The sequence below is a fragment of the Schistocerca gregaria genome, chromosome X, assembly GCF_023897955.1.
Source record: "Schistocerca gregaria isolate iqSchGreg1 chromosome X, iqSchGreg1.2, whole genome shotgun sequence".
NCBI classification, from domain to species: domain Eukaryota; kingdom Metazoa; phylum Arthropoda; class Insecta; order Orthoptera; family Acrididae; genus Schistocerca; species Schistocerca gregaria.
Genome location: NC_064931.1, coordinates 317,093,218 through 317,107,886, shown reverse-complemented (window position 1 = coordinate 317,107,886; position 14,669 = coordinate 317,093,218). Strand labels below are relative to the sequence as shown.

The window sequence follows — 14,669 nt, the reverse complement described above, 5'->3', positions numbered from 1 at the left end:
TTATCGCGTACACAAACTACATGGAAGGGCTATACAAACACCTTTCCCACCACTTAAAGGACTACACCAAAGAAATGCGAACACCCGATGTTTGTTATATACATTTTCTTTTGTTACATATACAGGGTGAACATGAATAAAACCGACAAACTGCAGTGACGAATTCCTGACTGGAAATGGAGGAAAAAAGGTCCTATGAACAAGTCTCACCAAATGGATCGTTGCCATGATAGACGGTGCTGACGAATGACAGTTCCACAGTGCTGTGTGTTCCTTGTGTGTTGCAAGCTGTGTGATTGACGCAGCGTTCTGTAAGCAGCAGAACAGTCCGGTATTCATGTCGGGAACAAGCCGAGATAGTGTTTGTCTACGGGTAAGCAGAGTGAACAGTCGAGAGGCAGCATGACTATAACAAAACCAAGTACCCTCACAAGCACCAACCACATCACACAACATTTCAAGCCCTTTTTTCGGCGACTATGTGATCATGGATTCTTTCAGACAGACGAACGTGCAAGCTCGCGGCGGACTGTGTGTACACCAGATTTGGAAAACTGGGTTCTACAGAATATTGAGACGAACCTCACTACAAGCACCAGGCAAGTGCATGGCCATTTTCTTGTTTCAGTCAATGGAGATAATTTCCCCACATAACTTTCTACTAAAAACTGCATTTTGTACATGATCAATAAGTTAAACGAGACCCCTAATGTGACTGATAACATTCAACATAAAAAGGAAAGACAGAGTCATAAGCTTTCTGTATTCTGAGATTTTACAGAAAAAGTTGAAATCCAGCACTCCAGCACACACGGAACTACTTGCATGATAGTAGTACCATCAAGGCCGGTTGTAACGCCGAGCTGAGTGGGGCGTCAGAGGTTCCCATGTGCAGATTTCGTACACAGATTGTATCATAATTAGTAGCGAAAACTGACATGGAAAGCAAAACCGTTTGAGTAAAAGTGGATCTGCAAACTCGATGTGAGCGAAATAACTGCGAATGTGTGGCTACAAGCTGCCACGGGCTTCAGTGTCAAATATTGTACTAATTATTTTACAATTATTTGAAATGTACACTTTTCGATTAAGTTCTCATCAAATCGGGGTCAAATTCCACCCAAGATTTGCCTTAATATTAAACATAATACTACTTCAGGACGCTTCATGCGGCGAAACAATTTTTTTTTTCAAAGATCAAGTTGATAAGGCATGCCTTATGTCGACAGTTTCTCCAGAAAGATCGTGTGGACTGTCAATTTCATCCACTGAAACTGATGCCTCATGGTCAATACGTGGTGTTTCATAATTCCTATTACAGACTTCTATGAGTTGGAATGGGGAATTAGTAAAGAAAAATTTGAAAAGGAACCCATGCCAGGAAATGAACCGTTGGAGTGTCAAATATGTTTGAAGTTCGGTTCACTTTCAAATATGCCGCTTCACAGTACACACATATCGGAGACATTGCGCTCTGAGAAGTGTCCTCAAGATGAGCCCATGGCATGGGCAATGATTCGAGTAATAGTCGTCTGTTTCTCTTTTAGGTTACGAAGGACGTCCTCTTCTACATCTGCATCTACATTCATACTCAGCAAGCTACCTTAAAGTCCGCGGAGGAGGGTACCCTGTACAACTACGAGTCATTTCCTTTCCAGTTTCTCTCGCAAACAGAACGAGGGAAAAACAGCTATCTGTATAAAAATCTTGAATGCTTTGTGCTCAGCAGCTTTCAGACATTTATTAAAAGACATCTTCAATAAACCGTGAGCTGCAGTAGAATTGTTTTATCTTCCAAAACCGGTTTTCGGGTTCATAAGACATCATCAGTGGCATCTGATGTGGAGGAACCAACAACTGTATGTGTATCGATTAGTACAAAATGATAACTGTTCATATGTAGCAGTAATATAAGTCTGCTTACATTATGCACTTCTATAGCAATGACAAGATTGTCAGTTAATAACACAGGATCTGAAATATGTCCCATAACACAATACACAGTTTGTCATGTACGTTATAGCTGTTTACATGTCTTCGTACAAGCCCAAATCTCTCTAATCTTATCTCCATAGTCCTTACGCTAAATGTACATTGGTGGCAGTAGAATCGTTCTGCAGTCATGCTCATATGCTGATACTCTAAATTTTCTCAGTACTGATCCTCGAAAAGAAGATCGACTTACCCCCAACGATTCCCATCTGGGTTTCCGATATATCTCCGTACTACTTGCGTGTTGTTCGAACCTACCGGTAACAAATCAGCAGCCTATCTTAGAATTGCTTCTATGTCTTCCTTTAACTCGACCTGGTGCGGATTCCAAATACTCTAACAATACTCAACAATGTGTCGCTCTAATGTCTTACATGCGGTTTCCCGCACAGACTACCTAACTTTCCTAAAATTCAAAGGCGAGATGGCACTGCGTCCTTAGAGCACCATAGTCAACACTTCTAGTTGCAAACCTACCAGTTTCTCGCAACCATAGTCGTAGCTGGACGAAAACGGTATGTGATGTCGCAGATACAACAGGGACTGACGACGGCGCCCTCTTCACGGTTTTTGAGGGTACCGTGAAGCGAGAGATTTGGAAGTGAATTTTAAACTTATTTTATATTACAACGGAAATGGGTTCCTTATTAAAACTTTATCTACAAAGTACTAAATCCCATCTACAACCGCTAAAAGTCTGTAATAGAAATTGTGAAACTCCCTGTTGCTTTATACTCAGTTCTGAAAGAGTTTTCGGTGTTGAAGTCTAGAAACATTGCAAGTATATATACTTAGCAACTGTACAACTTACACATCATCTAATCAATAGAATATTTCTCTTTCGTATCACGCACAAATTTGAGTCTCCTTTTTCACATGCACACATAAGAACTTAAACCATTATCAATTTTCATATACTTCCCTGACACATTACTGAACGAGGTGGAGCAGTGGTTAACACACTGGTCTCGCATTCAGGAGGACAACGTTTCAAATCCCCGTCCGCCCATCCGGATTTAGTTTTTCTGTGATTTCCCGAATTCGCACGAGGTAAACGCCAGGACGTCTGTTTCTAATTACTAAGCTGTCAAATGGCTCAAATGGATCTGAGCACTATGGGACTTAACTGCTGTGGTCATCAGTCCCCTAGAACTTAGAACTACTAAACCTAACTAACCTAAGGGCATCACGTACATCCATACCCGAGGCAGGATTCGAACCTGCGACCGTAGCGGTCGCGCGGCTCCAGACTGTAGCGCCTAGAACCGCTCGGCCACTCTGGCCGGCTGACTAAGCTGTCAATGGGATATTTAACTCTGATCTTCCTTCCTTCTTCCTTCATAGCAGATTTTCTTAAATTTAACTACATACTGGTGAGTTTTCTTCACATGTAACATTACGCAGTTCAACAGCGTGTTATGCTTAACACGTCAGTATTAAATTAGACGATTTCTTTGTATTTCCGTTCCTTTTTTCACGACGGAGAATGAAATAATCTATAAATTATTGAATTAAAAATTCCTAAACCAAAAAATAACAGAAATTTTATATCAATTTACCTTCCATTCAGAAGGCTGTAGCACGCAGCGACTGTTATATTGACTAGTAAATAATAGATTTCAGCTATCAGTCGTCCTTTTTTAATGCAATGAACTGTGGATGTAGCCCGACCAACAGGTATTACATGCATTGATCAAAAATGATACTGCATTGAGAATGGCTAGTTTCTAGCTGGAATCTAGATCTGCCAATAAAATTTAAAAGGGACAACTGATAGCTGAACTCTATTGTTTACAAAAACTTTTATATTTTCATTTGTTTCACTCAGTTTAATAGAGAGTATATTTTTATTCACGCTAGAGCAATGTAAGTGCTGTAGTCCTGCTTTCAATAAAATCTTTTGAATATCTCAAGGTTTCCTTAAATGGAACTGAAGTGTTTCATCTTTTAATATTCACCATTGGAGTAAGATTCGTAAATTTATTTCTGTTACAGAGAAATGTCTTTGCACAGGGGGTGGACAAGAATATGGAAACACGAAAAGCAACACCTTTTCATGCCTAATGCGGTGTAGCAAAACTACTGGCATTCAAAACATCTTCCAGTCGTCTAGGAATGGATGATTACAGGTCCTGTAAGATTCTCAAGGGAGTATTATACCATACTTCCTGCAAAATAGCGGCAAGTTCAGATAACGACGATGGCCGTGCATAGCGCTCACGTAAGCTTCGCTCCAATACAGACGACAAAGGTTCGATAATACTGGTATCTGGTGAGTGTAGTGGCCACGGGAGATGCAGCAGTTCATCCTTGTGCTCACAGAACACGTTCTGGACGAAGAGAGCTGTGTGAACAGGGGCCTTGTCATCTTGGGACACAGCATCACGAGTGGGGACCAAACTCTATAAAATGGATTGGACCAGATCAACCAAGACTTTCACATAATCTTTGGCATTTAGCGGATGATGTTTTTCCGCTTTCCCTGTGTGCGTTATAAATCTTCTTCCTTTTGAAACACCAAACACTTCGGCTCCCTTGGATACGGAAGCACCTACCGTAGGAACATCAAATATTCGCCCACGTTCGAATTCACTTATCTCGGACATAATATACGCACAGCTACACAGAATGCTGTTCTGACCACGACTGACGCTTTCAACGAAACACGAACATTGCACAGGTGCCGTGCGTTGTCAGATACAACAGCACAACCTGCAGCCTGAACTAGCATCTGAATCTGAGTTCAAGAATTCATTTCTCGCCGTGTTTCCATAGTTCTGTACAACTCCTGTAGTACTTACTGTAAAAGAAAAAGCGACGCATTTCCTTTACCACTACATTCGGATTTATTTTTAAGGGTCTTACGATAAGCCCAAGGAAAGGCACTCATTGTCTGTAGGCGGGGATCAGGGGGAAAAGGGAAGGGGTGGAGTGAGCGATGGGACGCAGCCCCGAATCCTCCCGCGGTCAGAAAAATGGTACTGGATCCTGCCAAATCCGCAAGGGTCTGAAAAACGATGGGACCAATCTTCCCGTTTGAAGCAAGTAGCAGTTCTAAACGTTATGAATACTCCAAGCAGGCAACGGAAAGAATATGAAGTTACAGTAGAAGATGCAAAAATTTTTTGTGTGTATTCGGCACAGCGCCAGCGACTAAGTCCCCCTCAAGGTCACGCGCAAAGCGTGTATAAGTGAATCTACATTTTTTCCAGAATGAGATTTTCACTCTCCAGCGGAGTGTGCTCTGATATGAAACTTCCTCGTAGATTAAAACTGTGTGCCCGACCGAGACTCGAACTCAGGACCTTTGCCTTTCGCGGGCAAGTACTCTACAATCTGAGCTACCGAAGCACGACTCAGGCCCGGTACTCACAGCTTTACTTCTGCCAGTATCTCGTCTCCACCCTTCCAAACTTTACAGAAGCTCTCCTGCGAACCTGCAGAACTAGCACTCCTGAAAGAAAGGACACTGCGGAGACATGGCTTAGCCACAGCCTGGAGGACGTTTCCAGAATGAGATTTTCACTCTGCAGCGGAGTGTACGCTGATATGAAACTTCCTGGCAGATAGAGTACTTGCCCGCGAAAGGCAAAGGTCCCGAGTTCGAGTCTCGGTCGGCCACACAGTTTTAATCTGCCAGGAAGTTTCATATCAGCGCACACTCCGCTGCAGAGGGAAAATCTCATTCTGGAAACATCCCCCAGGCTGTGGCTAAGCCATGTCTCCGCAATATCCTTTCTTTCAGGAGTGCTAGTTCTGCATGGTTCGCAGGAGAGCTTCTGTAAAGTTTGGAAGGTAGGAGACGGATACTGGCAGAAGTACAGCTGTGAGTACGGGGCGTGAGTCGTGCTTCGGTAGCTCAGATGGTAGAGCACTTGCCCGCGAAAGGCAAAGGTCCCGAGTTCGAGTCTCGGTCGGGCACATAGTTTTAATCTCCCAGGAAGTTTCTATATTTTTTGTTTGAAACATGGGAGCGGTAGGGGAAGGAGATAAGGAACATGGCACAGTTAATTATATTATTGTCTATAATACAACATACCTTGTGTCAGTTTGGGAGGATTCGGTCCTGTTACCTGCTTACCTACCTTGTTTCCGGACCATTCTTGGCCGCGTCCGAGCGTTGTCCGCAGAATGGGATGTCCCTCGCGAGGTAAACGGATCTCTAAACAGCTCTGACAAAAACAGGTAGGGTATTACTCGACAATAAGGGTACAATAAAAACTATAAAAACAAAGTGGCTTTCATAGAAGTATCGTTAGCACCGCAGAAAATAATATGTTTCCCAATCAAGCAAAAATGCTGCAATTAGATTATATAGAGAGAAAGCAGGGAGAGACTGCAAAACACTGATTCAGTTTCTGGTGATCTTTTCTAAAGGAACGCCATCAGCGTGATGTACAATGCGGTCTTCTCTGAATAGCCAAGAAGAGTTGAACGATGAAACAACTGGAAGCATTAGAAACCGGTATGTGTATGACACAGATATCAGGTTCAAAATGAACAAACAGTTTCACATTCCAGTCCTCAGTTTGCAAAATCGGTCAAATTAGCATATATGTTTCAGTACCCGCTCGCCAACCATTGAGACTCTACAAAATCATCACCAAGTGACAGCAAGAACGGTTGGTTGAACATAAGCGAGCTGTGAGAGGACAGCAGTGTGAAAGAAGCGCACTCTTGCCACAAAAGCATGTTAGGGATACTCGTCTGTTCGATAGTAGTCATTTATTAGTTCGATAGTAGTTATTTCTTTAGAATAAAATAATACTGCAGAAATAACTGCGTTTACACTCGCAGGCCGAGGAAAAGGCATCTTTTCGTAGGCAGAAAATAGGAATAAAAGAGACAGGAGAACTCACTTTTTGCGCCCCCTCCACGGCTGCGACGTTGGCGGGGGCCTATCTCGCCACGGCCTCAGTACAGCCCCGACAGGAGCGTCTAGCAACACGCAATTTTTTTTTCTTATCTGCACATACAGGTTGACAATTATTGAACTGTATGAAATAAAATCGTCAAAACTTCTCGACGGTTTGCGCTAGGACGTTCAAACTGCACAGTTGGCCGAGGGGCATGATGGGAATTACACTCCTGGAAATGGAAAAAAGAACACATCGACACCGGTGTGTCAGACCCACCATACTTGCTCCGGACACTGCGAGAGGGCTGTACAACCAATGATCACACGCACGGCACAGCGGACACACCAGGAACCGCGGTGTTGGCCGTCGAATGGCGCTAGCTGCGCAGCATTTGTGCACCGCCGCCGTCAGTGTCAGCCAGTTTGCCGTGGCATACGGAGCTCCATCGCAGTCTTTAACACTGGTAGCATGCCGCGACAGCGTGGACATGAACCGTATGTGCAGTTGACGGACTTTGAGCGAGGGCGTATAGTGGGCATGCGGGAGGCCGGGTGGACGTACCGCCGAACTACTCAACACGTGGGGCGTGAGGTCTCCACAGTACATCGATGTTGTCGCCAGTGGTCGGCGAAAGGTGCACGTGCCCGTCGACCTGTGACCGGACCGCAGCGACGCACGGATGCACGCCAAGACCGTAGGATCCTACGCAGTGCCGTAGGGGACCGCACCGCCACTTCCCAGCAAATTAGGGACACTGTTGCTCCTGGGGTATCGGCGAGGACCATTTGCAACCGTCTCCATGAAGCTGGGCTACGGTCCCGCATACCGTTAGGCCGTCTTCCGCTCACGCCCCAACATCGTGCAGCCCGCGACAGACGTGAATGGAGGGACGAATGGAGACGTGTCGTCTTCAGCGATGAGAGTCGCTTCTGCCTTGGTGCCAATGATGGTCGTATGCGCGTTTGGCGCCGAGCAGGTGAGAGCCACAATCAGGACTGCATACGACCGAGGCACACAGGGCCAACACCCGGCATCATGGTGTGGGGAGCGATCTCCTACACTGGCCGTACACCTCTGGTGATCGTCGAGGGGACACTGAATAGTGCACGGTACATCCAAACCGTCATCGAACCCATCGTTCTACCATTCCTAGACCGGCAAGGGAACTTGCTGTTCCAACAGGCCAATGCACGTCGCATGTATCCCGTGCCACCCAACGTGCTCTAGAAGGTGTAAGTCAACTACCCTGGCCAGCAAGATCTCCGGATCTGTCCCCCATTGAGCATGTTTGGGACTGGATGAAGCGTCGTCTCACGCGGTCTGCACGTCCAGCACGAACGCTGGTCCAACTGAGGCGCCAGGTGGAAATGGCATGGCAAGCCGTTCCACAGGACTACATCCAGCATCTCTACGATCGTCTCCATGGGAGAATAGCAGCCTGCATTGCTGCGAAAGGTGGATATACACTGTACTAGTGGCGACATTGTGCATGCTCTGTTGTCTGTGTCTATGTGCCTGTGGTTCTGTCAGTGTGATCATGTGATGTATCTGACCCCAGGAATGTGTCAATAAAGTTTCCCCTTCCTGGGACAATGAATTCACGGTGTTCTTATTTCAATTTCCAGGAGTGTAGTATGCGCAGTATGATTTGGTTTAGCGACGAAGCCCACTTTCATTTGGATGGGTTCGTCAACAAACAAAATTGGCGCATTTGGGGAACTAAGAAACGGCATTTCGCAATCGAGAAGTCTCTTCACCCCCAACGAGTGGCTGTGTGGTGTGGTGTGCAGTGTCCAGTCACGGAATAATCAGTGCGATATTCCATGATGACTCACTGACTACGAACGTTACGTGAAGGTTTTGGAAGATGATTTCATCGCCGTTATCCTAAGTGTCCCTGATTTCGACAAGATGTGGTTCATGCAAGTCGATGGTCGATCGCATTGAAGCAGGAAAGTGTTGGACGTCCTGGAGGAGCAATTTGGGGACCTCATTCTGGCTCTAGGGTATCCACAGGCCAGTGGCATGGGCCTCGATTAGCCGCCATATTCTCAGGATCTGTACACATGCGACTCCTTTTTGTGGGGCTATAGTAAAGACAAGGTGTACAGCAACAACCCCAAAACCATTTCTCAGCTGAAAACTGTCATTCAGGAGGTTATCGACAACATTGATGTTCCGACACTTCAGCGGGTCATGCAGAATATCGCTGTTCTTTTGTGCCTCATTATCGCCAATGATGGCCGGCATGCCGAACGTGTCATAACCTATATCCGAATATCAGTAGTGATGTCTACATGTTGAATAAAGTTTGTGCACGCCGGAGTTTGTAGCTAATTCACATTTTTTCATATACTTCAGTAACTGTCGCCCTGTAAAACTCTGTTGGGTTTCGTTCGTACTTTTCGCTTCCTTGATGAACCTATTCTCCCTCAGAATGTCGTATAACTCCTTATAATGCTGATGTTGCTTAAAAATACAGGATGTACATTTGTTTTTGGGGTAGTGGATGGCACGTATTTGTCGGGGTAGTACAAATAATTCATCACAAAGATCGTCATAGCGTACGCCATTAGATGTTAGTTTAAGGGGTTCGATGAAGTCTCAGGTGTAAAATCGAAAGGCGAATACGACGAAGTGAACTGCTTGGTCGAATCACGATAGCTGCTGCCCTCATCAGGGAACGCGCAGAGGTACTCGGGAAAGTAAAACATGTACTCCCACGAGAGCACAAATGCATTGAAGTTGCCGGTGGGACGTTCAAACATATATTGTAAACTGTACGACAGCAGTAATGTAACGTTTACCATAGTGCTTACACGTGAATATGTTAAAGATACCTTTTTTTCAACTGATGTCTGCAAAAACTTATGCTGTACTTTTTTCTAACTGTTGTACATGTGTAAACCTGACAATGTATTAAATGACACAGAAAATAAATTACAATATACATTTAGATGTGTTCTACCCCAGAAACCATTCGGAATAAGGCGTATGTCCATATGAAGTTTTTTCCTTCAAGTGAACGTTCTTGTCATGTCCCTGAATCTTGACCATTCCTCTTCGGATACCCAACTGACACGAAAAACTTTAGTGTCGTGTTTGCACGGTTCATTTAGCTAGATCTTGACCATGCATTGTCCCAGCAAGCAGCGTGCCGCAGTGGCTACGCAATGCAGGAGCGGGATTCACATCCCGTCTCGCTTTCGAGACAAATTTTCCTAAATCTTGAGAATAGTGCAACAGTTCTTTGAGAATACGACGGCCGACGTCTTCTCCACCCATGGTTCAAAGTGATATTACGTTGCGTTTCTACCCCTTCCTTGCATTGTCATTCTAATAATATTAAACGTTGTAGCTCGTTGAGGCATTCTTTACAGGAAGTTACGATATTCTGTACAATTCAGCGTCTTCCAGGTTTCAAGAAAGAATGACCACTAATACTAATAGTATAATTCGCAAAGTCTTAATTGAGACTTCCTCTCGGTATTATCCGTTTCATGTCATAGCCCCTTCGCAAAAAATGTATTTCTCAGTTCCCGAATAAGACAACCCCATGACCAGGAAACGAGTCAAGTGATGATTAGTGAGATATTGTGATACACGCCAACAAAGTTTCATGAAAGATATTGTTGGTACACTTGACATCCATTTCAGGTATTCTTATCGGTACGTCAGTTATAGCTTTGCGATTGTCAGCTTCCATATGTGATTGCATACCATCAGTGTTTGTGGTTGCTAATGTGCGCTCTTGTAATTCACTTCAGAGGTAGGATTAAACCGCCGCATAGTAAATTACTGAACCGCACAAATATTCTGCTTACATTAGTAACTCCTGTTTTTATGTTATTTCAAGTTTAAACTTCTAAAGAAATAAAGTCATTTAACTTAGGGTACATGGTTGGTGTACTCAGTCGGGAGGCAAGCTGACATTCAACTGGCTAATCCCTTATTCGTGGCCAGCCGGAGTGGCCGAGAGGTTCTAGGCGCTACAGTCTGGAACCGCGCGACCGCTACGGTCGCAGGTTCGAATCCTGCCTCGGGCATGGATGTGTGTGATGTCCTTAGGTTAGTTAGGTTTAAGTAGTTCTAAGTTCTAGGGGACTGATGACCACAGAAGTTAAGTCCCACAGTGCTCAGAGCCCTTTGAACCATTTTGAACCTTATTCGTGTTCAGAGGTGTATTTGTATTGTTTCTCTAGTACCTGGCAGACGTATCTCCTTTTCTGCCGAATGCTGCTATAACAATATGAAGTTACACATTTTTTTCTATTGCTTCAGACGCAACTTCTCTCCCTCCCACATTATTCTACTCCACATTTGCTCTCTACACCTCCGTCTCTTGCTACAGATTTACAACATCGCTTAACTACAGTATTATCGCGTCTTTTGGAACATCGATTTTGATTCACAGCTTCTTTATGAGTTTTATCTTCGTCGTGAGTCTCTTATTTGGGAAGATTAGCATCCGTTTGAGTTATTTACTGTAGTTTGTTTAGTTGCCTTTATGATGTATTGCTGCATTTTTTTTTATAATGGTTGTAATTGCATATTTCCTTCCGGGCGCATCAACATTCGCAGCCTACGTAAGTAGTTTTACAAATGAAATGACACAATTTCAGAGACTTTACTGGTCTCATACAGATACGATTACACACACACACACACACACACACACACACACACACACACACACACACCTGCTATTCCAGAACATGGAGAACCTCGGCAATGCTGCTCGTGTGTAAGTGGCAGTTTAAAGTAAACTGGGGTGGCAGTGCGCATTTGGGATCAGAGAGAGAAACGTGCCAGGGTAATCCGTGTAGTTGTGTGAACCGCTGTGCCAAGGTGGCTTAGTAGCTAACGCACCTGCTTAGTAAGCAGGATACCCGGAATCGATTCCTGGCCTTAATACAAATTTTCACTCGCTGCAGTCTATAAACATGAAAATATTTTACTTCCGCCGGTTGTATTTACAGGGGCGGCCAAATGAAAAGGAGATAGATGGAAAAAAAAGTTAGTCAGCTGTTTATTATTTCAAAATTAATTGCCGTAACTGTTAATACGAGGGTTGGAACTTACATAGTGGCAACTATTCATTCACAACCGATACAAAAAAGGTACACGTTTGCACCTGTTACTGTCCTTCAGAGTAGTCACCAGCGTTGTGCAGAACCCGTTGCCAGCGATGTGGAAGGTGTTGTATATCGCTAGCAGAGCCTGTTCTCTTGATGATGTGAATAGAGCGGTCTACTGCCTGTCGAATCTCTGGAACAGTTCTGAAGCGAATGCCACGAAGTCGTTCTTTCATCATCGAAATCAAATCAAAGTAACAAGGACTTAAGTCTGGGTAGTATGGTGGATGGTACAGTACTTCCCAGTCCCATCGACCGGACAGAGCAGCTACAGCTTGCGCTGTATGCGCCCGCGCATTGTCGTGCAAAATGAGGGTGGGTTGCGCAGAAAGTGTCGCCACTTCTATCGCAAAGCTGGTCTCAGGTGATGCTCCAAAACGAACAGCAATACTATGCACTGACGGCCTGTCGTGGAGGAACGTAATGTGCACCACAGTCGTACACGAGAATCACAACTTTCACGATACTGGGGCTCTGACGCACTTTCGACTTTCGCGGCGACCCAAATGACGCCATTCGTTGGATTGGTGTTTCAGTTTTGGCTTCCTGGCATTCGCTTCAGAACTGTTCCACAGATTCGACAGGCAGTAGACCGCTCCATTCGCACCATTAACAGGAGAGGCTCTGCTAACGGTATACTACGCCTTTCACATCGCTGGCAACGGATTCTACACAACGTTGGTGACTACTTTGAAGGACAGTAACAGGTGCAAACATGTAACTCTTTTGTATCGGTTGTGAATGAATAGTTGCCACTATTTAAGTTCCAACCCTCGTACATTTATCCCTCTGTGAGAAAAGACGGTCATTGCCTTCCTGGAAAAATGTTTCCGTTTGCCTATGGAGCCTTTATTGTACCCAAGCGTGCACCTCTTCGTTCGAAGCAAATTGATGACCACCAATGTCTTTTTTAAGGGTTCCAAAATATGGAAACTGCATAGGGAGAGCCCGGCACTGTATGGAGGATGTTCTGCACCGTACTTGAAACAACCTTGGCAGCATATGGACGGGCTTGGTAGGATATTGCAAAGCCAAGATCTAGCTAGATGAACACTGCAAATACCACGCTAAGGTTTTGCGCTTGAATTACTGTCAGGAGATATACATGGTGCCCCTAAAGGAACGGTCAGTATTTAGTGATATGACAGGAAACATGGACACGCCCACATGTGGCCAATGTTGTTTCGAGTATGCTGGAGAAGTTTCGCTGGGAAGCCCTTACACATCCTCCATACAGTCCCGATTCCTCCTCATGCGATTCCCATATTTCTGGAACCGTCAAGAAAGATATTCGTGGCTGTCGATTTTCTTTGGACGAAGAGGTGCACGCCTGCGCCAAGAAAGATATTCGTGGCTGTCGATTTTCTTTGGACGAAGAGGTGCACGCCTGAGTACGCCCATGGCTCCGTAGACAACGACAAACATTTTTCCACGAAGTCATTAACCGTCTTGTCTCACAGTGGGATAAATGTATTAACAGTTATGGCATTTACCTTTCGAACAATGATCAGTTCACTTACTTCTTTAAGTCTGTCTCGTCTGACTGCCCCATGTATTATTTCCTGTCACCTCTCTTTTTCGAACTTCTCTCAAGACTCGCTTCATGTTTTCATTCGTTCAGAGACATACACCTTTGAGCCATTTTACCCCTTAAAGAGTTATATACATAGTTATTTAGTCATGCGGGTTACTTTGTCTACGTTCCGCTGCATTCTTGACCATTCAACATGCCACCCTGATGCTGAAACAATGTACCTTTGCACGTTGATGCTGTGTGAATGTGATAAAGCAAAATACTTATCACAAATAATACTAGTGCCTATCAGTAGTCAATAGGTAAAGATGTCCTAAACCAGAGGATTGTTTTGAAAATCGCAGTGTTTTAGTTGGCACGTTTTTCTTTGAGGTGGCCAACGGCCTTGCGCAGTGGTAATACCGGTTCCCGTCAAGTCAACGAAGTTAAACGCTGTCGGGCCTGGCGAGCACTTATACGGTTGACTGTCCAGGTCTGCCGTGCGCTCTTGGTAAGTGGGGTGCACTCAGCCGTTGTGAGGCCAAGTGAGGAGGTACTTGATTTAGAAGTAGAGGCTCCGACCACGAAAACTGACAACGGCCGGGAGAACGGTGTGCTGACCACATGACCCTCCATATCCGCATCCAGTGACGCCTATCGGTGAGGATGACACGGCGGTCGGTCAGTACCGTTGGGCTTTCCGAGGCTTGTTCCAATGGGGTTAAGTTATTACTATTGAAGGTAGAATGCCCTTGTATTCCCCTGAATGTATTGACTTATCTAGCCTGTTATGGGGGAACCTACAGTTAAACGTGGACTCTAAACCATGACACAACTTCGTTTGTTTTACGATAACAAATCATTGCCAAAGGTGAAAGTAGCGACAAGTTAAAGGAAAAAACCACAAGACCGACGGAGATCGAAACATGCATTTTAGTATTTGTAATCTGAAACCCACTTAGACCCAGTCACATTAATATACGTCATTAATAATCTTATAAATTCATGAGCGATATTGGCTTAAGAAATCTATTTCTTTTGCTGCAGATGTATCAAACCTAACAAGGCTAGTAGATCTTAATACAAACCAGGAATGACCTGCTCTTGAATAAACAAAGACGTACTATGGACATACAAGGCGAATGTTTGAGGTGTAGCAGGACATCCTTT

At 44.6% G+C, this 14,669-nt stretch overlaps 1 protein-coding gene across 7 annotated transcripts in view; it reads right to left on the bottom strand.

Moving 5' to 3' along the window:
• LOC126299284 (constitutive coactivator of peroxisome proliferator-activated receptor gamma-like) overlaps nt 1-14,669 on the bottom strand; it is a 633,226-nt gene that overhangs the window by 178,328 nt on the left and 440,229 nt on the right. For 6 of the 7 annotated variants that reach the window (XM_049991071.1, XM_049991070.1, XM_049991069.1 and 3 more), the window contains one exon: nt 6,078-6,164. The exons of the other annotated variant lie outside the window; for it this stretch is intronic. In XM_049991071.1, coding sequence (XP_049847028.1) covers nt 6,078-6,164 — 87 coding nt within the window. The remainder of the gene's footprint in view (nt 1-6,077; nt 6,165-14,669) is intronic. 7 annotated transcript variants of the gene reach the window in all.